At 47.8% G+C, this 23,912-nt stretch overlaps 1 protein-coding gene across 1 annotated transcript; it reads right to left on the bottom strand.

The window, feature by feature from the left end:
- Positions 1 to 308: 308 nt before the first annotated feature.
- ARPC1A (actin related protein 2/3 complex subunit 1A) lies at positions 309 to 23,912 on the bottom strand. Its single transcript, XM_068968937.1, has 10 exons — positions 23,802 to 23,912; positions 18,054 to 18,146; positions 15,743 to 15,847; positions 9,982 to 10,204; positions 7,549 to 7,656; positions 5,768 to 5,980; positions 3,388 to 3,463; positions 2,980 to 3,173; positions 2,076 to 2,166; positions 309 to 685 (listed from the first exon to the last, which is right to left on the bottom strand). Exons 2-10 carry the CDS (start codon positions 18,115 to 18,117, stop codon positions 647 to 649), a joined length of 1,113 nt encoding a protein of 370 aa, XP_068825038.1. The 5' UTR covers positions 18,118 to 18,146; positions 23,802 to 23,912; the 3' UTR covers positions 309 to 646.

Below are 23,912 nucleotides of genomic sequence, written 5' to 3'. Positions count from 1 at the left end.
ACCACACCCACAGGGAAGAGGCGGCTTGGCAGAGGGAGGTTAGTCTGTCTGTCTGTCTGCCGTCTCTAAAGGAGCTGGGAACAGGGTGCCTCCTCTGCCCAAGTCCTGCCGGGCTAAAGGACTGCACTCGAGAAATGGTTCTTTTGGTTGAAGGGTTTACCAGATGGCTCGATTCAGGAAACTAAGTCTAAGATTCTACCCCCCAAACTCACTAGTCTGACAAAGAATTCACCCACATTTCCCTACTAAAAATGCAGACAGTATAGGGAAAACAAAACCAGAAACATATTCAGTGTTTTTATTTAATTTTTTTTTTTAGCAGACAATTTACATACCTCCCCACCCCTCCCTTTAAGTTAGTGTTGACAACGTTCCATAATAAACTACTTAAAGAGAAGCTTTGGTCAAGAATGGAATGAAATTGCAAAACAAAACAAAACAACCCCCCAAACAAAACCGAAATCACTGCTGCTTAAAAAAAAAACCAACACTTTCACCAATTATATTCAAACAAAACACACAACGAGGTTTGCGCCATGTGCGTCTTCAGTGTTTCCTGGCGGCGGGCTCCCCTCCCTGTGACATGGCAGCGCTGCCCTGGCGCAGCCGGTCCGTCCTCATGCTGGGTCTGGAGGCTCGCTCAGCTTCACATTATCCGAAGACCCTGGATGGAAGACTCTAAGGTCTGGGGAGCAGCGGGGAGAACACGGATCATCACTGGGGACTGGCCAGCCCGGCGTTTCACCCTCTGCCCCACCTGCCTCGGAGACCCGGACTCGCCAGAGCAGGGCGCCCCCTGCTGGTCCTTCCAGGCCGTGCGCTGCCTCGTCCCCAGGCCTGGGGACAAGCTCCGGGCACACCCCGGGAGGGAAGGCTCGTATGTGCTTATCATCTGTGTCGCTGGCCCCGCACTTTGGTGCCCCGATGGCAGGCACTCCCACGTCTGTAATCCCCACGCAGCCAGTCGGGTATACAACACCGAGCGTGGGCTCACAGGGGGACGGATCACAGAGGAGGACGCGCTCGCGTGAGCACAAGAGAGGCAGGTTGGCCGCAGGGATCAAAGGAGGACGCTACCTGCCCAGGTGGAGCTAATTACACAGGTGCGGCCGCCCCAAAGCGGCGAAGGTAACAAGGGGGAGAGACTTGTAGGGGCAGAAACATCAATCGTCGTGGAAGCCCGACAGGCAGCGGCAGAGTTTGGTGAACAGTTCCCTTCTGGAGGTTTGGTCCGCCTCTCCTGCCCGGCTCCGCACCTCCCCCGCCACCCGCCCAACCCCGAAGCTGGAGGCTACAGAAGCCTCTGGGGTTTGTCCCTCACTCACAACATCCCTCCATCCGGCCCCCTAAGTCTCACTGGTCCAGATCCTCTGGCCAACCCCCACCATAGCGGGAGGCACGTCCTCGTTGCTTGTTCACTAGACCCAGAGCCCAGGCCGCCCACACATCATAGCCGGCGCCTCTCCAAATGGGTTCCAGAGTCGCCCCTGCTGCCCGCAGACATGCCAGGCTCCTCCAGGGGCCCCTGCCCGGCCTATGGTGCCCCCCGCAGCCCAGACCACTTGCTACCTGAAACCCAGCCCACCTGAAGAGGCAGCTCAGGTAGTCTGTGCAGCACCCCCCTACCCCGCACTCCCCAGCGGGAAAACAGGTGCTGACTCCTCCCCACCCAGCTCCCCGACTCCATCCTCCTGTCTCTCCAGCCAGACGAGCCCTTCCAGGGCCTTTCATGGCCAATCCTCAGGGCCAGCCCCCGGGCCCTGCACCTGAAGGCCGGCAGCGAGTGCTGGTCAGAGGAGTTGGTGTGGATCATAAAAACAGAGCTAGAGAGTTCGACCAGGCTGGGCCCAACCCTGGGCCCGCCGCAGAAGCAGCGCTCGCCTCCCGTCGGGGACTGTGCGGACACCTCCGTCACACAGGGCGGCTTTCTCCGGCTAACAGCCCCCGGGGGCAGCCCAGCGCGCCACGCTCCTGCCCTGCGCTGCAGGAGACGGCTGGGTTAAAGGCACGGGGAACAGTCTTCTCACAAGAGTTTAGGCACCAATGAGATGTGCTCTGAGAGGCACTGACAATACCTTGAAATCCCAAATGGTCATGGCCCCGTCGATGCCGGTAGTGCAGAACTTGCGACAATCTTGCTTGTCCACCTCGTAAATAGACACTTGACTGAAAGGAAGCACAAGCGAGAGACTGTGAGGGGCGCGGTGGACGCGAACTCCAGCCCTCCTCGGCGCGCACCGGCGTCTCCAGGAAACAGTGTCCCCCAGTTCCTTTAAGGTGTCTGCAGCTGTCAGTCTGTGGCAGCCTGACTCAGAAAATGCTCAGATGAGTTTTATTACCAGGTATCCAGAAAAGAGAGACTGCCAACAGGGAAAAGTTAAGGATGGGCATTAACCTCAGGGATGTAGAGAAGCAGGGCGATCCGGGCCACACAGCACATGCCCCGGGGGGGCAGCGGCCGGGCACGGCCACAGTCGGGACAGGCCTTCTGAACAAACTAGAGGCCTCGTGAAGCATGACTGAAATCCACCTGGCTCCTCAGGTCCACCGTGATGCTGCTGAGAAATCTAATGGAATGATCTTACTTGTACACATTACTTGCAACCCAGGACTGAAATGACAAGTACAGTCACTTTCCAGACAGGGTCTGACTGACCTTCCTGCCGGGGGTGCTCCCTACGAGAGGAACACGACGTTCAGGACGGTCTCCTGTCACGTTTCTGAGAAAGCGGGACTCAGAAGAGGCTGCCTGAGGGCAGGGCCCGTGCTCTGCGTGTGGAGGACAGGCTGACTACGGGGCAGGGGTAGAGCTGGCTCTCTGCGGCAAGCGGGAAACAAGGGCCCGCAGTCGGGGAGCTACAGCCTCCGGTCACCCCGTTCCTGAAGGGTCGCCCGGGCCGGAGGGCACAGACCGTCACGGGACCGTCAGGAAGCAGAGGGGAGCGGCGCCCCCTGGCGGGCCGGGCGGGCGGCACCTACGTAATGCTGTTCTGGTGCAGCGTCTCCAGGGCCGTGTTGCGGTCCTCGGTCGTGGCCCGCTTGTCCATGTTGCGGAAGCGCTCCATGGCCGACATGTTGCGCTGGATGCTCTGTTTGGGGATGTCCAGCTTGGAGACGAAGGTCAAGCAGCCGCGGTCGTCGTAGTTAAAGAGCATGGGGCAGCAATCGTGGCCCTGAAACGGGGGAGCGGACAGGCTGGGTTGCGGGGGCGCCCACCAGCTCCCCCAGCGGAGCGGTCCCACCACGGAGGCCTCCGGACCCGCTCCTTCCAAGAGGCTGCTGCTCCCCGTGCCTCAGCCTCAGGGCACACAGCCTCAGCGCCCGGCCTGTTCCTGGTCTCAAGAACGAAACGCAGGGCACGCGAGGGAAAATGAGAGAAATACTTACAGCAGCCACGACGCTGTTCTCTGAGACGAACGACACACTCAGGAGGGGCAGGAACTCTGTCTTCAGAGTTGAGACCCTGAGCACGAGAACACCGGTTAACACACGCTGGAAGGGGCCACGCAGCCTCGTCAGACACAGGGGGTGACAGGGCACATGTTCTCAAGGGGCGTCACAGCGTGAAGGACAGACGCTTCCTAAGAGGAGCCCTGTGGGGACTTCCCTGGGGGTCCAGTGGCTAAGACCGTGCTCCCAATGAAGGGGGTCCCAGATGAGATCCCCTGCAGGGAACTAGATCCCACACACTACAACGAAAGATCCCACATGTGGCAGCTGAGCCCCTGCGCGGCCAAATAATTAAAGTGAATAAATCTTTTTTTTTTTAAGAGAAGCCCTGTGACCTCCAGCAATCTCCAGCACAGGCGAGCCCCGAGGTGACGTGCAGCAGCAGGGGCCTCTGCCCCTCTGGCTGTGCCCACCCCTCCTGGTTCTGTCACCCTGGCCTTGGTTCCCTGCTACCCACATGCCCTCCTCCTGCCCACCTGAAGTCCACCCTGATTTCTGAAACTCGGCCTGGGTCTCATCACCCCCACAAGCAGCCTTCCTGCACCACTGCAGCCTGCAGGGCTCCCCCTCTCTCTGGCCTCCTAGAGCTGACTGTCACCATCACTCACGACCAAAGGCCTTTCTCTGACGCCACCCTCGTCTGTGCTCACAGGGGCTCCGAGTGGGCCGGGACCACAGACATTCATGGAAGTCTAGTCTGTGCCCGTCAGGCACCGGGGCTGCAGCTATGGCCACTGACGAACAAAACAGTGCTGGCCAATGAATGGGCCATGTGTGTGGGCACATGTATGCTTCGTGGCCACCTGCCAAATGATACAGATACAGCAGCAAACGTGCTGACTGACGGAGGAGGATCAGATGCCCCAGAAATGCATCGCGGTTGTGCTTAGTCATGTCTGAGTCTTTGTGACCCTATGGACTGTAGCCCACCAGGCTCTCTGGCCATGGGATTTTCCAGGCAAGAACATGGGAATGGGTTGCCACTTCCTTCTCCAGGGGCTCTTCCCGACCCAGGGATCAAACCTGCATCTCCTGCACTGGCAGGCAGATTCTTCACCATTGAGCCACCAGGGAAGGGTCACACGGCTCCATGTGAAAGTCACCCCTGCAACCACCAACTGCCTCCTCCGCCAGCATGACTGGCATTGGATTAAAGTCCTAACACCTCATCCGAGGCTTTCCTGTGGCTTACCTAGCTCTTACTACATGAAACACTTATGTCTGAGATGGAGAAGGGTGGAGGATGTAATCTGACTTGCAGCACCGGAAAAGGCAAATAAGTCAGTAGGACGGTAGACAGGGGCTTGTGAGCATTTGCTCAGAGCTCATTATGTGTTACAGTAGACTACAGAAAGCAAGCAGCCATGACATCAGGACGTGACTGAAGGACGAGGAGCAAACTGCTGTACAGATGCACAGCACAATCCCCCTGGCGCTGAAAATGAAAGGATGTGTGTGTCTATACGTGTGTAGAAAAATCGTCTCGAAGACGATGTAATTTAGGATGCAGGGGGGATGTTTAAAAAAAATCTAAAAACCAACCAGTTCAATCCAAGTAGTAAAAAAAGACATTCTCTTTGAAATGTCACTTTGTTGCCGCCATGGGGCAGGGGGAGTCAGATGTGACAGCTTCCCGGAACAGGGTGCCAGGTCAGGAGACCCTGATGGGTGGGCTCCCTCTAGCTGCCAATGGAAGGATGCGCCAGGAAAGAACAGAGATTCATAAGCAGCAAGGACTGCGGTCGCCCCCTCTGCCCTCCAGGCACGAGCAGCAGGCGCGAGCTCTGAAGGATGCCCTCCGCCCTCCTCAGGGCTGAGCTGGGGCCTCCTCATCCCGAGTCGCTGCGACCCTGGCCACTCCAGAGCGCACCCTGGGTGGGCTGGCTCCCAGGGGTCAGCTGTCACCAAGGCCCCGGGTGAATGGAGCTATGCTCACCAACCACAGAGAGGAAGAACACGTCCCCCACTTCATCTAAGGCTGTGGGACGACACTCACATGCTGTGAGGCATTCTCAGGGACGGATTAACTGCCACCCAAAGGAACTCTGGGACCAGGAGCAAACCAGGAGGCTCCTTCGGAGGATTCATGACGGGCATTTCCATTAAGAAGTGTTTCTGGAAGGGAGACCTGAATCTTCAAAATCTCCCCAGACGGACCATCTAAACGTACGCAGGTGACTTTAAAGGCTGCTGTGCAGCCCGGTTGGGACTTTTACGCTCATGTCCTGCACTTCCACCAGGGCCGAGTGGCCTCAGGCCAGCTGTGGAGAGACCCCACGCCACTCCTCTGTAAGTCCAGACAAAGACTAACACTCACTGAACGCTTTTTGAGGCGTCGGCAACGGACACGGTGCTGTCATGGCTGACCCAGGCCAGTCGGCTGCCGCTGGCCGAGAAGCTGACCCCATGCACCCAGCCGCCGGTGCCGCTGCCCCCGAACTCAGACATCAGCTGACCAAAAGGCATCTTGCTGCCCCAGGGCGTGCTGGCTGGCTTCTCATCCACTTCTTTAATGTAAGCAGAAAACACTCTGTGGTTTAAGGGCAGGGAGAGAAGGAAAAAGGGGATTAAACATCCGTATGTACTACTAGAAACAGGCCGCAGGCAGCTGCTGGCAGGCACCCCAAGACGCAAAGGTGCCGACTCAGCAAAACCCAAACCCTGACGACGGGCGAGTTCCCACGCAGCTCTCGAGAAGGAGAAGGTTCGGCCGGCTGCCTCCACGCCAGTTCAAGTGTGGCCCACGGCCCGTGAGGCACCGCTCTTCAGGCACAGCATCTGCAGGACACAGAAGCCCTTCCCCTTCCCTCCTGGAGGGCGTCTGGGGGAGGACCGTGCTGTCCTGCCTACCCCTCCCCAGCCCACGGTGGACTCTGCTAAACGACGCTACCGCCATCATTCTCAACAACAGCGGTCCAGGAAGCCCACACAGACAAACGGCAGGAGACAGGAAACGATTTGCAGCCCTGCAGGAAACCACCGGTACTAACTCATTTGAAGAAAGAAAGGGACATCCCAAGAGAAAGCCAAGGGCGGCCAGGGAGGCTGAGGGAGCAGGCTCTCCCTAGTCTCATCATCCAGCCTTGGTGGCAGGGCTTGTCTGGGATGAAGGCGGGTCCTTTACAGCCTCGGGTCATTGGTCTCCTCTAATTCCAAGAATTAATTCTCTATGGGAGGCTGTTCTGACCCAGATGTGGGAAGCAGAAGGGCTGGAGACAGCTGGGAGTCGGTCCTTCTAGTCCCTTCGCTCTCCAGTGCCATTTCCTTGTACATCTTCTCTTTGCAAACTTCCGAACCCTAACTGCTACACTGCTTCTCAAGTAGGAGGGTCAGCGTTTTCCCCAAAGCACCTGATGCTACCGCCCTCTCATCCCACAGCCGAATCCTTACACACATCCTTAGCAAAACAAACCAAAAGAACTTGGATATTCTTGGATATAAATCACTAGACAGGTTTTCTGGAATGTCTCCACACAGCTTACTAAAGAAAGCTGCACCCCCATCTCCCAACCCACAAACCAGTGAATAACGAAGCAACATATATTTGCTTTTCTTTTGGCTAAAGGAAAAAAAAAAAAAGCCTTCTGATAAAGAACAGCTTTAAAAAGCAATTACATTGTATGTTCCTTAAAGCTCTCAGCAAAGTGGCCCTGTTTCTTCCAGCCCCATGCTCATGAGAAATAAAGAGCTTCAACTGAGGAGGAACCCAGCAGCGCCCTGTTCAGCCCCGATGCTCATCTCAGCCTCACTCTGGAACTCGCCGAGTCCGCTGCCAGGGCTGTGGGATGGGAAACGACCTGTGGGGGTGGGGGGCCTGCACCTGTGCCCCCCACCTGCCGCCCGGGGATGCCCTGCCGGAGGACACTTCCTGGTTTGGCCCCTGCAGCCCCTCCACCTGCCCCTCCTCGCCCTCTTCTTTCTGCCTCCTGATTCCGCGCTTGCTGGCGCTCCTCTTCTAGATCACAAGCTCCTTTCGTCTCTCGAGTGCCTCATGGGGCCTGGCACAGTCCCTTACAAAGGAAAGGACCCACACGAACACTTGCTGAAGGATGGAGAACGAGGAGCTGAAGGCTGCTGCCAACCCTCGCCTGCTCCCACCTGCATTTGAAGTCGCAGGATCCCGCGGCCAGCAAGACGTTGTTGGGATGCCAATCCAAGCTGAGGACCGTGGAGCGGATGGGTTTTTTAATGTGCTTGCTCACCCACCTACAAAAGGAGAAAACCCATTTCAGTTTACCCACGCATCAAGCAACCATCCCCAGATGACCCACAGACGTGCGCCAGGTGAAACCAGCTCCACAGGGCTCTCATAGGGCGGCCGGGCTCCTGCTGGAGAGGAGGTGTGTTTATAAAGGAAGCAAGGAAGGGGGGCCCTCAGCGGCCCTTCTGCTCCTCTTCACCCTTTGACATTTTCCCCGGAACACCCGGTTCTGAACTTTCCCGGCTACCAGGGGACCCTGGTCAGGGAGTGTATTTGTAGATTAATTCTGGTACCACTGCCCCCCACCATGGGCTTTCAGATTACATGTGACTCTAACCTTAGGAATAAAAATGGAGGTTTGACATCACTTAAATTTTTATTACAAATAACTCAGTGATTTGTTCCTTCGTTTTGGGTTAAGTTTGGGTGGTTGTAAAACAATTTAATTCCCTTTCTAAGTCTCTGTGAAGCTGCAGATTTATTTTTTCACAGAAAAGTCAAGAAATGAGTAGAACCTCTTGCTGAATATGAGCCTCTGGCTAATTCTCTGTGCATGCGTGCTAAGTTGCTTCAGTTGTGTCTGACTCTTGTGACCCCATGGATTGTGGCCCACCAGGCTCCCCTGTTCATGGAATTCTCCCAGCAAGAATACTGGAGTGGGTTGCCATGCCCTTCTGCAGGGGCTCCTCCCGATCCAGGGATTGAACCTGGGTCTCCTGAAACTCCTGCATTGCAGGTGAATTCTTTACCACTGAGCCACCTGGGAAGCCTAATTCTCAAGCTCCACTCAAAACATGTATGGACTTCCCTGGTATTCCAGTGATTGAGACTCCTCCTTGCCAACGCAGGGGGCATGAGTTCAACCCCTGGTCAGGGAACTAAGATTCCACATGCCAAAAAAGATTCTTAAAAAACAAAAAAAAAACCCCAAAATAGTTTATTTATATCTAACATCAGTCATTATTCTGGCCTAATTCAATTTCTATCCTTAAACTGCTGCTTAAAAACCAATCCCGTTCTATTACTCAGGAGTTGGAAGACTCACTCTTGAGCTGAATGCTAGGTTACTTTTCTAGAGAATCTTTCTCATAGGGGCCTTTCTGGAAAACAGACAGCATTCTGACATGTTTTGTGCCAGTTATTTTACATTAAAGGCCTTTAGAGGTTTTTTTAAGAGTACTTGCATCCCACCAGTGAAACATCGTGCCACAGCTGAGACAATCCACTGAACACGCGTCTTGTTCAAGGGACACTACTGTGTCCTACAGTTGAGCCCAATTTATCTGCACTGAAACTGGTTTTCAGTGAATAAAAATGCCAAATGCTGCTTCTCCTCTGTTACAGTGAACCTTCTGAACAACTTCTTGCAGGCAGTATTTTGTTATCCTTATGTTAACAGGGGCTTGAAAGAAAGGCCGCCAGTCTTTAATTCATAATTCAGTCTTGTTGCAGATTCACAGACGATCAAAATTTCTGAGGTTTTACTAAACTACAAAATGTAACATGACCATCCCTTCCTTTTCTTGTCTCAGACAGGGACACACGAAGAATACTGTGTACTCGGCTATTTTTAGTACAAACACAAACACTGCCAGTTTCACACTAAATGACAATTCCATGTTGGAGGCTATTTACCACCCTTTCTGAACACGTGCTGTGCTGGGTAGAGCAGAGTGGTTTCCTTATCAAAGTGAGCAGGAAGGAGCAGTTAAAATCAGTTACTTAGCCATAAAATAAACCTGAGTATTTTGACGGGATCAGCTGTGAGTGGTTTACAGTATAAAGAATGCACAACAGGCTGATTTATTTCTGAGATTTTGGTAATTTTTACTTCAACAGTTTAGATAAGTAAAATGTTATAGCAGGACACAGATTTCGTTAGCAAACTTTAAAGACAGGAGAATACTACTCTCTGTAGGAATTCTAGATATTTTAAAGTTAATAGAGATAGGGGAAAAAAAACTATTCCGTAGGGCATGAGGACTCTTTCAAGTTTATGATCTATAAACATCAGCGGAAGAAAATAGCAACGTAGACGGTGCAGAGTGAGAAGAACTGTAGCATCTGAAAGAAAACAAGTTAGGAGGTCAGAACATGGGAACTACAGCTTGATATTAACGTGAGGAAGATGTGAGACTGGACTTGTACTCAGAAGAAGGAAAAATGCTCAGCGAGAATGCAGCATTTCAAAGGAAAAAAACATCTCTGGATGTGGAAGAGCTGAAGTTATAGTGAAGCCTGTACCCAGTGCCTCAAGAAGTCACTGAGGACACAGCGGTCCAAACGTACAATTCCACAGACAGCAATAAAAATACTCGGATGGTGCTCACCAGTCATTTTCAGACTCGAAGTAACAGACAGAGATGAGTCGTGCTCCACTGCCCACAGCAAACTTGTTCTCTAGCGGGGACCACTTGACGAAAGTGGCCGCCCGGTTAATTCTCAGGATCACCAGGGTTGGCTTCCAGACACCATCCTTCTGACTCCACACGTAAGCGTTGCGGTCGGCCCCGCAAGTGACGATGCGGTCACTCTTGGGAGCCCAGTCGATACCTGCAAGTGAGATGTGGTGGGCATCTGCTCCGCCTGGCCAGCAACAACAGACAGGGCACTGGCAGGTGGGCCTGGGACCTTCCTCCCCAGCCCGTCCATCCCCACCAATGGTCCTGATCACCAAGGCAAGGACGCTCCTCTGCAAAGTTCTGTGACTCAGGATCCTCTGGAGGCCACGCAGAACAGAGCTCTATAACTGTGGAGCTTCCAAACCAAGCAGGGGCATTCTTACCACCCACTCCCATGGGTTTAGAATTCTGATCTGAAGACCTTTGTCTTCCCTCATCACCAGATTGGCTTTTCCTTTTGGTCTGAAAGTACCTTTACTTACGCAGTAACAGACCTCGGTTATTAACTGAAAGTCTACAATATGACATCCAAATAAAGCAATGTACAGGGTGAACGACCTTCAGTATAGAGAGGGGAAAATATCAATTGTGATTCTTCTGAAGGTAGCTGCTATTTAAACTAACCAAAATACCTTTCCTATATGATACAGGCTCTGTGAGAGTCTTTGAGTGTCTTTGTATCTAAACTAGGAAGAGACCTAAACAGTCAGGACTGCTCACACTCAGTCAGGCGTGTCTGACTCTTTGTGACCCTATGGCCTGCAGCCCGCCAGGCTCCCTTTCCACGGGATTCTCCAGGCAAGAATACTGGAGTGGGTTGTCATGCCCTCCTGCAGGGGATCTTCCCGACCCAGGGATCAAACCCCCCTCTCTTAAGTCTCCTGCATTGGCAGGTGGGTTCTTTACCACTAGTGGAACCCTAGCACCACCTGGAAGCCTCTGTGAAGGATCCCAAAGTCAAGGTCAGTTTGTTATACACCAAGAGTAAAATCTGCTGTGACTCAGCCATTTTATACTTACTGATGAAATATTTTCTATAAACATAATTTAATATTAAAGTTATAGAAATACCACTAATAAATTTTTATTTTAGGTATTTCCTTAAAAATAATCAACATTCTTAACAGTTATATGAAAAAAATAAGAATCAAAGTCTCCATTAGTCATAAATCGCAGTGACTTTAGGAGTGTGAGGAGTTTATATTCATTCACCTACCGGAGTAGTCAGCTCAATTATTCAACCACTAAAGGGAAAAAGATGGGGGAGTGTCTTCTCAGTGATGTGCATTTTTGATTTAAAATCCATTCATTACAGGATAGCTTTGCAGCCCTCTTTATTAGATTTAAATTTTTATTTTTAACTACAACAGCAAACCCACATATTATCACAAGATACACATCACAATGGGACATATAGGAAAGTAAAAAAAGCCCTACTCCATCTCACAGCTACACATGTTCCTCCCTCAAATGACACTGATATCATGGCAAACATTTTCTTCTGCTTTCAGTAAATTAGCAGTGGGTTTAAGTTATGTTAGAACACTGATCTCATCACAATAATTTCCCCAAACATCCTTTTGTTGTATGTTTGGTTTCCAATCACATTATTAATAGAATAGGTAAGATCGGCATGAACATTAAGGCACATACCTTCTTGCTTTGGTTAAAATGATCTGTGATAAATTCCCAGAAATGTAATGCAAAAACATTGTTAAAAAGTAAGGAAGGCAAACGGTCAGTAAAAGGCAAGTTCTCATCTCTTGCTAATTTACTGCTGCATCTTTTTTTTCCCCCCGTTTTCCTGCCATCAGAAGACTTCAAAAGAAAAGGAAAGGACTCGAGCGTCTGTCCCATCTTTCCTTTACAAACGGCATCCCAGGATAACCAGACAGTAGGTGAAGGTAAGCGTCTCCTTTATAAATGCATTCCACTTAATAGAGAGGAAACGCTAGAGAGTATTACCACGGCGCAGCCACTTCTAAATTAATGGACAGGGGAAAGATCATCAACAGTCGCTAACATCACAGAAAGAAAGGTGACCTGACGTTACGTGCCTCCTTCATGAAAACCTGCCATCTCCTAACCTCAACTAGCGAGTCAAGGAAACAGAGGACCAAGAAACCTATGAAGCACCGAGTGCCTGCAGTCTGCAGAACCCGGGCTCTGGGAAACACGGCAGACAGACAACCCGATCTCTCAAAGGAAAAGAAAGAAGGAACCCGTCAACTGGAGGGACATCAGTTAATCACAACCATGTGTGTACCTTATGAGGATGCCAGTTAAAACAACTGACAACTGTACTGGTTATTGTTTGAAGAATCCTTATCTTTTAGAGACAGGAACTGAAAATATGAGATGAGGCAATGTCTGGGATGTGCTTGAAAACAGAACAGAAAGAAGGAAAGTGAGTTGAGAACAAGACTGGCTACCAATTGGTAATTGCTGACCCTGAGTGATGGGTATATACGGGCTCATTGCTTTACTCTCTTATTGCCATCTGTTTAAAACGGTCCACAGTAAAATCTTTTTTTTTTTTTAAGAGATGGTGATCAAATATTTAACAAAAAAGAATAAACTCAAAGAAAAACACCAGAACTCTGCTATCCTTTGATGCATGCCATATTCTTTTCCTCTCTATTACTGAGCAGATTTTTCTTCTAAAAAACTTCAGAGGGGCGTTTTCTTTTTCCATAGTTACTATCTCTCTGAGAAAGTATGTTTGATCTTTGGTCTTCTGCCACAGAGTTATATTTAGACTTTTCCAACAACAGTTTTTTTTTCAGATCTAAAAAAGAAAAATGTCATTTGAGCATCTGGACAGAAAACAGGCCCAAGTTCAAAGGATTCCAAAGGAGAAGCCGGGGAGAGAAAGGACATAACCATTTCACTTTCTTGGCGAGTTCTCTGGTCTTTCATCTTGGCCTTTTCTCATTTTTTCAGTATTTCCTAATGCTAAAATTCCAACTTAAAATATGAGTGTGCTTATTTTTAGGCTGCAAGGCCACCGGCAAAGGGAGTTAATGGAAATAGGCCAAACCTCATAGAAATAAGGCCATGGGAAAGAAACAGCAACCAAAATAGAAATTATGTCTTTGGTGCTAGTTTGGTAATACAGCCAGTTGGACCCTGACTGGCATCACACACAAATCACTGGTCAAAGCCAGAAGGGACAGTCATGAGTTTTTGCTGGGGACACAATCTAAGGGGTGCAGAAGGTCAAAATATGCGGTTTTTCTCTGACGGGGGAAGGATATCTTTAGGCTAATCAGAATCAGAGGCAAAACTCAAGGGTCCCAATTAAAAAAAAGAAACATTTACCATCAGTCCCTGTGCTGCCCACTTAAGTGCAAAAATCACTGCGAGAAGAAAGGAGACTCAAGACAGATGTGAGAAATTTGTAAGTGAAATGTTATGGAGAGCAAGTTTTGATGTGCTTAGCCAAACTGTTGAAAGAAAAGAGGCTGAATCACTCAGCCAGAAAACAGGATAAAAAAGAAACTACAGTAGTTAAGGGTCAAAGAATAAAGAGTTCTTCCCGAACACAGCAATAAGTATGTTTTTTTTTTTTTTTAAAAAAGCCGTCAGATAGGATTTCCCAGCACAGTAATACATTCTCTTGAAATCTGGCATCAAGAAACGGTTCACCAAGTTCTGAAAACCTTTGTAAAAATGCTCCATTTTTCTCTCTCCTTTACTTGACGCTTTCTTAACACTGCTCTGATGTTACCTTTCCCCAGCTATTCATTGAGAGTTTTTGTCAAAGATGAACATTACTGCACACTTAGGAATCTGCCTCAGAACCAACGCATTAAGATCCAGTCTTTTACAAATTGACAAGAAAAAAGGACACAAAAGTTCAGTGGAAGAGTGGTTAGGAGTTATGAACAGTGAAGTCATGAAAAAGAAAACCTGGGTGGCTAATAAACAGCCGCTCAACCTTTCCATGTGGAGAAGGCAATGGCAGCCCACTCCAGTGTTCTTGCCTGGAGAATCCCAGGGATGGCGGAGCCTGGTGGGCTGCCGTCTATAGGGTTGCACAGAGTCGGACACGACTGAAGCGACTTAGCAGCAGCAGCAGCAGCAGTAGCAACCTGTCTATGAACCAGGGAAATGCAACTCAGACAGAGCCCACCGCTCACTCATTGGCCAGTCCAACTCTGCCAAGCCTGGGGAGACCAGCTCTCCTGTCAGGGCAGGTGGGGTGAAGGTGAGCTGACGACACCTGGCAAGGCTAAGATCTGCATAGCCCTGGGGTGCAGCAAGTCTCCCAGAGACAAGCATGCACTCCTGGACGGAGATCTTCCTGCTGCTGCCGCTGCTAAGTCAGTTCAGTCGTGTCCGACTCTGTGCGACCCCATAGCCAGCAGCCCACCAGGCTCCCCGTCCCTGCGATTCTCCAGGCAAGAACACTGGAGTGGATTACCATTTGCTTCTCCAGTGCATGAAAGTGAAAAGTGAAAGTGCAGTCGCTCAGTCATGTCCGACTCTTAGTGACTCCATGGACTGCAGCCCACCAGGCTCCTCCATCCATGGGATTTTCCAGGCAAGAGTGCTGGAGTGGGGTGCCACTGCCTTCTCCAGGAGATCTTCCTGGGCACACTCAATTTAGCACTTCAATGTCACAAGGAAAAAGTGGAAATAAATGTTTTTCAGTGCAGGAATGAGTAAACAAATGAGGCATGGAATGCTAACCAGCGGGTAAAAGCAATCAACTGGGTCTGCCTCCACCTACATACTTCTTCCCTGGTGGCCTAGCTGGTAAAGAATCCACCTGCAATGCGGGAGACCTGGGTCCGATCCCTGGGTTGGGAAGATCCCCTGGAGAAGGAATGGCTACTCACTCAGTATTCTGGCCTGGAGACTTCCAGGGACTAGTCCACGGGGTCGCAAAGAGTCAGACACCACTGAGTGACTTTCACTTTCATCAACTCAATGCACATGAGTCTGAGCAACCTCCAGGAGACAGTGAAGGACAGGGAAGCCTGGCATGCTGCAGTCCACGGGGTCTCAAAGAGGTGGACACGACTGAGTGACTGAACGATAACACATATACATGCAAGTCAAACTATAAAAAACAGACGGGGACAGTGTCATACCAAACTTCAGACTGCCTTCTGGGGGACAGGAATGGGGATGGGGCTGAGAGGGTGCGTTACCATTATCTAGAATAATGCTTCTTATAATCCAATCTTTGGTTTCCCAAATTTTCTGGCATAGGAGAAAAGATAAACAGCGGCTAACTCTGGGTGGCAGGAATATGGGTATTTGTTACACTCTTCTTTGTCCTTTTCGATATTGTGGAATGTTTTCCTCGCCCCAAAAGCAACATACAGGGAAGTCGTGGAAGACACGGCGTTCCCTCAGGACTTGCGAACTCGGCCTGGCTGGCAGCTTCACCCAGCTGACGTGCTGTCTGGTTTTCACTTTCACGTCTCATCTCCATCTAAGCTGTTTAGTCCCCGGAGGTTGTGTTTTCAGTAACACTAGCAGAGTTCTGTGTACCAGCGGGACTCAGAGACACACTTCAAAACCGAGGTGACTATTAGGACATTTTCTCAAGTTTTCTAAAGGCAGCTCAGGAAGTGCTGTGCGACTCTGAGTAGGGTGGTTGACTTACTTTCCCAGGCTCTCTGTCTACAAGGGTGTGCAGTGCTGGGAAATGCCGCCCTGAGCCCACTCCCTTTACCTGTGATGTGTCCATTGTGTTCCTTGAGTTCATGGGCTTTCACCCACTGGCCCCCATTCTTCTTATAGATGTGGACCTCGTGATTATTGGGGCTAAGGGCGATCTCTGGGAAAAAAAAGTCAAAGGTTAATATTTGAACATGCCACCAAAAAAGGTATCTGTTACAGTGGGATTTTTTTTTTTTTTTCAGGCTGTGCTGCATGGCTCGTGGGGATCTTAGTTCCCTGACCAGGGACTGAACCCAGGTCTTGGCAGTGAAAGCATGGAGTACTAACCATTAGATGACGAGGGAATTCCCACAGTGGGTATTTTATTTATCTATTTACTTATGAAAAGAAATTTTTTTTTGGCCTCGCTGGGTGGCATGTCAGGCAGCATGTGGGATCTTAGTTCCCCGACCAGGGACTGGATCTGCACCTCCCGAATTGGAGCATGACCACTAGACCACCAGGGGATTCCTACAGTGAACATTTTAAAAACAGACTGAAGGAAGGAACGGGAAGGCAGGTCTAGAAAATGGTTTCCAATTTTGGCCCCTATAGAAGTAATTCCTTTATTATTTTTACCTCTACTTGGAGCCCATATTTTAAAATGTTTTAAAGAGAAACTAAAAATTTCATTTTATTAGAAACATACACAACTGTCAATTAAGGATTCTAACCAGTAACAAACAAACAATGCTGCTGTACTTAACTGATATGATTTTGGTCCACAGTAAAGTATTTGACGTTTTAGTTTACCTGTCCGATGTTACGAATGATAAATATTTAATTTCTGTAGACTTGCTGAAACACTGCAAATAGCTTGTAGGTTCTTATTATTGCTATCACGAACCGAAACAGGAACCACTAGTTTATTAAGGAAAAATACCTTTGATTCTACTGATAAAATAAATTGAAGTTTTTCTTTACAATAAAGCCAATATAAATCACAAAATACAAATCTGTTTTTAAGAGAAATCTCTTCAACCAATCTAAAATATTAAGAATATACATATATAATGGACTTTTTGAACTTATATGATATTTTTCTCCTTTCTAGTTCATCGGTTTTTAAAAAATAAAAATTGATTCCTTAAAGTTAAAGTCTATGACCCAAACTTTAGGTCAATCATTTAACAGCTCCCTCATCTATCGTATCCCCTTTTCTTCACTCCTTAGGAAAGCCACATCTGTTTAAAGATGAAACTACAGAATAAATACCTAGCTCTAGAATTCTAAGACTTTAAGTGCTTTCTGGAAGCCAGTTACATATTTCTTTAAATCTCCAAGATGTGTGTAGGGATTTCAAAATCCAAATCCAAATTTAAACCTGAAAACTACGTTTCAGATTAGAATGTGGCATAACAAAAAACTCTGACTTAAGACACTGAGTATATTGACTAGCTTAAATGAGAAAAATTAGAACTTATCTTTCTATTAAACATAATTGGAAATACTCCAAAACCCTATTTTTAGATGAGACAGTAGAGACAGAATTATAGAAAACTAAGCTGTGAAGCTTTAAGACATGATCACAAAGCAGAAGCTCTAGATTCACTGTTCTGCCATGGTTCAAATTTCCAGATGTTGCTGCTGCTGCTGCTGCTGCTGCTAAGTCGCCTCAGTCGTGTCCAACTCTGTGTGACCCCACAGACGGCAGTCCACCAGGCTCCCCCAACCCTGGGATTCTCCAGGCAAGAACACTGGAGTGGGTTGCCATTTCCTTCTCCAATGCATGAAAGTGAAAAGTGAAAGTGAAGTCGCTCAGCCGTGTCCAACTCTTGGCAACCCCATGGACTGCAGCCCACCAGGCTCCTCTATCCATGGGATTTTCCACACAAGAGTACTGGAGTTGGGTGCCATCGCCTTCTCCAAAATATCCATATAGAGGCCCATATCTAGGTTTTCACTTTATTCAACAACAACCTGAAGTATACTGTTTATGTGCCAAAGATTTATTTAAAAATAAGAGCAAACTGGGACTTCCCTGGTGGTCCAGCGGCTAAGACTGTGCTCTCAGTGCAGGTCACCCCGTTTTGATGCCTGATCAAGGAACTAGATCCCACATGTGGCAACTAAAGATCCCACATGCCCAGCCAAATAAATAAATTCATTAAAAAAAATGTAAATCAAGTCTGAATTGCTTTAAAAGAGATAGTGAAGCTACAGATTCAAAATAATCCTTATCAAAATCCCAGCTGACTGACCTAGTTCTCTGAATCTATGTCCCTGTTTACATATGACACTGAAATATGTGATTCTTAAAAATGCCAACATCTAAGAGAATCAGTGGTACCAAGATAAAGGAGCCAAGTCGATGGCATACTTACGGGTACGATCCCTGTTCCAGGCATGACAGGTGATTGGCTCCAGTAAAAACTGATGCAGGGACATTATTCTTAGTGTTTTCAAAGGATAGAAAGCTGCAACAAGAAACAGAAAAAAGCACTTAAAATAGTAGGCAACCCATATTTATCTGGGGATCCTGAAACGTTTGGGGGATAAATAAAACATTATTCTCTCATTAAAAGAGAATCAATCTCAACTTCAAAATCTTAATCATTTAAATACAGTTAGCACTGTAACGACCACTGTGGAATTTATTCTGTCAAAGGTCATCAAAGGACTCTAAAACCATGAGTTAAGGACTGTTGAGGTATGAGATATTCACAGTCTCAAAAGATCATCCCACAGATTATTTAGTAACTGCAAACAAACAAACAAACATGCCTTTACAGTAAAAAAAAAAAATCTGTCAGTCACCACCTTAGCCAAGTAATCTATCTTAATATAATTAAGTAGTAGAACAATATAATCTGATGGGCTTCCTGAAGGGAGGCAGTTTGAAGTGCACATCATCGCTTATAAGTAGTGACCACTTAATACTTCCAAGAGAGCAAAACGGGCCCTGTTAATAACTGTGCCATGAAAACAGGACACAGGGCTACCGTGAAGAAGCTTGGTAATAAAAGAGATGGTGAACCTACCTATGAAATATTTATGCCAAACATTTATGCTAAATCCATTCAAGATCTAGACCTAATTTCCAGTTTATAGGAAATAAAGGAGAGTGGACTTAAATAACATAAAGCGGAAACAGTTAAAACCAGAAATGTGTGCCATCCTATAAAAGAACCGACCTGGACTATTCAAAAAAGGTGGGAGTCAGGGTTGGGTAGCTGTTTTACAATTCTTTCTTTTTTTAAAAAAAGTCATTGAATTGTACACTCAGTTTTTAAATTCTTTGGCCACGCTGCACAGCATGTGGGATCTTAGTTCCCCAACCAGGGACTGAACTCCTGCTGCTTCTGTTGAAAGCTCAGAGTTTTAACCACTGGACCACCAAAGAAGTCCCTGGGGGTGGCTGTTCTAGATTAAAAGAGCTATAAAAACCAAATTTGATAAATGAAACTTGACTGTAAATCTACATTTTTAAATAGCCATCAAAAATATATTTTGTAAAATAGGAAAAATTTGAATTTAGACTACCAGTACTCTTGCCTGGAGAATCCCATGGATGGAGGAGCCTGGAGGGCTGCAGTCCATGGGGTCGCTGGGAGTCGGAGACGACTGAGCGACTTCACTTTTCACTTTTCACTCTCACGCACTGGAGAAGGAAATGGCAACTCACTCCAGTGTTCTTGCCTGGAGAATCCCAGGGACGGGGGAGCCTCGTGGGCTGCCATCTATGGGGTCGCACAGAGTCGGCCACGACTGAAGCAACTTAGCAGCAGCAGCAGCATCACATAACATGGAATTATTTTCCATTTCTTAACTATGATGGTGTGCGTTAGTCGCTCAGTCATGTCCGACTCTTTGAGACCCCATGGAAGGTAGCTCGCCAGACTCTTCTGTCCATGGGATTCTCCAGGCAAGAATACTGGAGAAGGCAGCCATTCCCTTCTCCAGGGGACCGTCCTGACCCAGGGATGGAATCCGAGTCTCCTGCATCAGCAAGCAGATTCTTCACCACTGCGCCGCCTGGGAAGCCCAACTTTGATAATGGTTGACCATAGGTAGGAGAATGTTCTGACTCTTAGGAGACAGAGATGAAGCCTTTAGCGATGAAGTCCTCTGTAATTTATTTTCATTCCTTCAGGACAACAAAGTAGATGTATAAAAGCTAATGCGGCAACATGTTAACAACTGGTGAAGATTAGGCAGGTGTTTGTTATTTATCCTCTAAACTTGTTATTGTAACTAAATAAATGAAAAGCAGAGTTTGTGAAAGGCCATTAAATAAAAAATCGTATCAAATTCTCTATTTTACAGGCATCCAAATCTAGATAGACTGATGAAGCAACCTTTACCTAAAATAGAATTTTTTTCAAAGCAGCCAGGCCCCCTCCCCGCCCCCCACCATCCCCTTAAAATCATTTCTAAGAGGCAGTCTCACAGCACTAAAGATTCTATGCTTTAAGTGCAAGTCAAGTCAACTTAGGGTGGAGACAGAAATGTGAGACAGGAATTCTGATGCAAGCAGGAAATGAATGGGAAGGCCACCAGAAGGTTATGAGGTGAACAATAAGAATTCAACAGACAAAGCAGAAATCAATCTCAGTGGAAAGCAAAGGAAATGCCTCTGCTAATTGTTGTCAAGGAGTCCAAGGGTCAAAAAGAGATAAATATACCCTTAAATAAAACATCTGATATCTTGAACTGGCTGAGAAACGTCAGTGTTTTCCATTCTATTCTAAGAATGACGATATTTAGGTAATTAATAAACATTATTTATTTATTTATTTATTTATGACTTCGCTGGATCTTCACTGCTGCAGGGGGCTTTCTCTAGTTGAGGGAAGCGGGTCATTGCAGGGTGCAGGCTCTAGGGCGCACAGGCTGCAGGCATCGCGGCAAGCAGGCTCAGTAGTTGTGGTGCATGGGCTTAGAGGCTCCGTGGACCAGGGATCAAACCCATGCCCCCTGCTCTGGCAGGCAGATTCTTAACCACTGGACCACCGGGGAAGTTCAAGATCATTAATATTTTTTTCCCTTGTCCATGTTCTGCAAGTTGCAACTCACAGATGAAGTCTCTAACTGAAAATTATATTTTTTTAATGAGTTCAAGTGAGACCGCCTAAATTTCTTCTGAAAAATAAATTTCCAGATGCTCAATGCGTAATTCTTTTTCTCTGATGCTTACCCATTACAAAAGGCTTTACTCAGTTACTCAAAATAACATTATATAAAGATACGTAACAAATATATCCTTAACTAAAAGCAATTTAGTTTATATGGCACATTTTGTAGGCTCATTTGTAAGCTGAAAAAAAAAATGACCTGCAAATTAATAATTTAATGTAAATCTCTACACGCAATAAAAGCACACATTTCGTGTACAGTTAGAAAAGGTGCAGAAAAAGGCTTTCTCATTCTAAAACTCAGGATTATAAGCAATGGAGCAAAGCCTTCAAAAGAGGTAAACATTTACTCAATGGCATAATTAACTTCTAAAACTGCACTTCTAATTTTGTTATATCATTCAGGTTCCATATTTGGACCTACACTCAGGACCTGTACTTCTATAATCATGTGGCTATTTTAAGTCTGTAGACCAAGACAACATTCATGTTCGTCCAATTCATAAGACACCACCAGTGAACACAGCATGTGTTCATGAAACTCAGTGAAAGTAGAATAATGACAGCTTGGGTTTTTTGTGTTTTTTTTTTCACCAAGAAAAAGAAACCTTCTGTCCTAGGGTGATAATTATCATTTCTAAACTGTGATTTCTACTTAAGTGAAAAAAAAGCTTGTCTTATTGAGGATAGAGAGAAGAAAAAGGGACAGACAAAAAAGGTGATGATATTAACAAACTTCTACTGATGACCTTTTAATGGCCAGCATGGAAAGGGAGAGAATGACTTCTTTGTAGCACGATATGACTCCAGGGGACCCCTCCATCCCTCAGTTCCTTTCTCTACCTATCATTTGAGTCTCTACCTATCACTTGAGCCATGGGCGGTGGAGCCAAGGGGACCTGGGTTTGAATCCTGGCTTTGACACACACTAGCCAGGAAATCCTGGGCAGGTCACTTACTATCTCCCAAACTCATTTTTCTTCATCTGTGAAATGGACATAGAACTGACATCGCAAGGCCAGTGGTAGGAGGATTAAATGAGAAAGCACATGAACACATGTGGTTCAAAGCCTACCCCCAAAGAGATACTCAATAAATGAGTTCCCTTTCTCCCTCTGACCCAGCCCCAGAAATACACTCCAGGGAGTACCCTCTGAATTGGGAACACCTTCCTGGCCCTGGAGCTTTAAAGTAATTGTACAGTAGGGATGTCAGTTCCCTACTTAAGGTCAGTGCTCTAGACTGTGATTCATCCAGTTTTTAATTGCTCTCATCACCCAACCCAGCAATACCAGGTACTCTGACAAGGTCACCACACCCTCTACAGTGTTCAGAGACAGGTTCCAATTCCAGCCTCAACCAGCAGACTAAACCTCATTAGGCAGAACCTGTTTCAGCATAGGATTAGTTAACTAGATGGAATTACTGATCCTCTCCCTCCTAGCAGGAGATTTATTTTTCCAAGATGATCCCCTCCTTTAACTGTGATAAGCAGATGAATTAACCTTGGAAGGTCTCCAAATACTTTGAGGTAGAAGCAGCCAGTTACACCTACTCCCTCATGTGGCAAAAATATCCTCCTGAATGATACTCTCTCCTTTTTTTTTTTTTTAATAGATACTTGAAACACCCAGGGTCTATTGGATACTAAAAGGCTAGATTTAAAAACTGATTAAAGAAAGAGGGCGGAACTAGGATAATTTAGGTAATTTCGGCAAGGAGTTGAATTAGATAAAAGTAGGTTAGCACTGCCTTCTGGTTCCAAAGCCCCAGTATGAGAACAGATGGCTTTATAATAAAAGATTCTAAACTACAATGTATTAAAGAAAGTGAAGTTGCTTAGTCGTGTCCAGCTCTTTGCGATCCCATGGACTATAACCTATCAGGCTCCTCTAACCATGGGATTTTCCAGGCAAGAATACTGGAGTGGGTTGTCATTTCCTTCTCCAGGGGATCTTCCCAACCCAGGGATCGAACTCAGGTCTCCTGCACTGCAGGCAGGAGATAAATATGCTTTACCATCTGAGCTACCAGGGAAGCCCACTGTGTATTAAAGGGCCTACCATATTCCCAGCAGTGGAGCAATACCAGGTTGGGGCCAGAAACATAAATAAATCTGACACTTCTCTGGTCCACAAATCTGGGGGGAGAAGAGTAGAAGAGGAAGGGAAGACACACAGACAATGTAAGAAGCACGAATAAAACTTAATTGAGCACATACTAAGGGACAGGGGCTATCCTAAGCAATGTATGCAAATAAGCTCACTGGAGCCTCAGAAACCCCTTAAGGATCTTATAAATATAGATGAGAAAACGGGGATTCAGACGAGCAATCTTCCCAGGGTCATCCAAACAGTGGTGGGAGGGAGGCTGGGCAGTCCGACTCGAGGATTAGAAATGAGAAAAGGTGCTAAAGGTTGCACGGAGGACTAGGAGCGCCGGGGGTCGACCGTGACTTAGGGGAAGGCGGCACTCAAGCGGGGAGATTCTTAAAGAACTCGGGGGAGGCTTCTTCGCCTGTTCGGAAAGGTTCCCCCTATAGCTGAAGGATGCAGGGCTGCCCTAGACAAGAAGACATTCCAGGGGCGCTTACTGCGCTCAGGGACCCTATTCTAGACGCTGAAGAAAGGAATGAACTGTGCCTCGCGACGCTCGATAGAGGTGGGGGTGGTGATCCCATTCACTACAATTTTAGCGCCTGTGATAAACGCCCACAATGGAAGCGCAGGAGGAGCAATCTTTCATTCTGGCATTGGAGGAGCATCGGAACTTGGAAATCGCTGAGAGATGGATCTGGGCGTGTGGGGACCCCAGGGCTCGGCAGGCCCCTCAGAGAACACCGCCTCCCCGCCCCCTCCCCCGGCCCGCCCCTCCCCTCCGCCTCCGGGCCCCGCGGCCTAAGCCCCCGCCTTGCTGCCCCCGCAGGTACAGATCGGGAGCGAGGCCCGGGCCAGGGGAGGCCAGCAGGGCCCGAACCTCGCCCCTGCTGCCCCTTACCTGGGATCGCGGCCGTCCGGACGGGCTCGGAGCGTTGAATTCGCGGACTCTGGTCAGTCGACGCGAACAGGCTCCGGCGGGCGCGGGCGGAGGACCGAGGCCCAGAGGGAG

The sequence above is a fragment of the Capricornis sumatraensis genome, chromosome 3 (assembly GCF_032405125.1).
Source record: "Capricornis sumatraensis isolate serow.1 chromosome 3, serow.2, whole genome shotgun sequence".
Taxonomy (NCBI): domain Eukaryota; kingdom Metazoa; phylum Chordata; class Mammalia; order Artiodactyla; family Bovidae; genus Capricornis; species Capricornis sumatraensis.
Note: the sequence above shows the minus strand (reverse complement) of the source record. Positions and strands in the feature narration are given on the sequence as shown.

Excerpts from the sequence above, each read along its gene's own strand:
- ARPC1A (XM_068968937.1), bottom strand. The coding sequence starts at position 18,117 with ATGTCCCTGCATCAGTTTTTACTGGAGCCAATCACCTGTCATGCCTGG. Across the intron at positions 3,464-5,767 it reads GACGCCTCAAAAAGCGTTCA|GGTCTCAACTCTGAAGACAG; the intron begins GTGAGTGTTAGT and ends TCTCGTGCTCAG. Across the intron at positions 2,167-2,979 it reads CTGCACCAGAACAGCATTAC|TCAAGTGTCTATTTACGAGG; the intron begins GTAGGTGCCGCC and ends GCTTCCTTTCAG.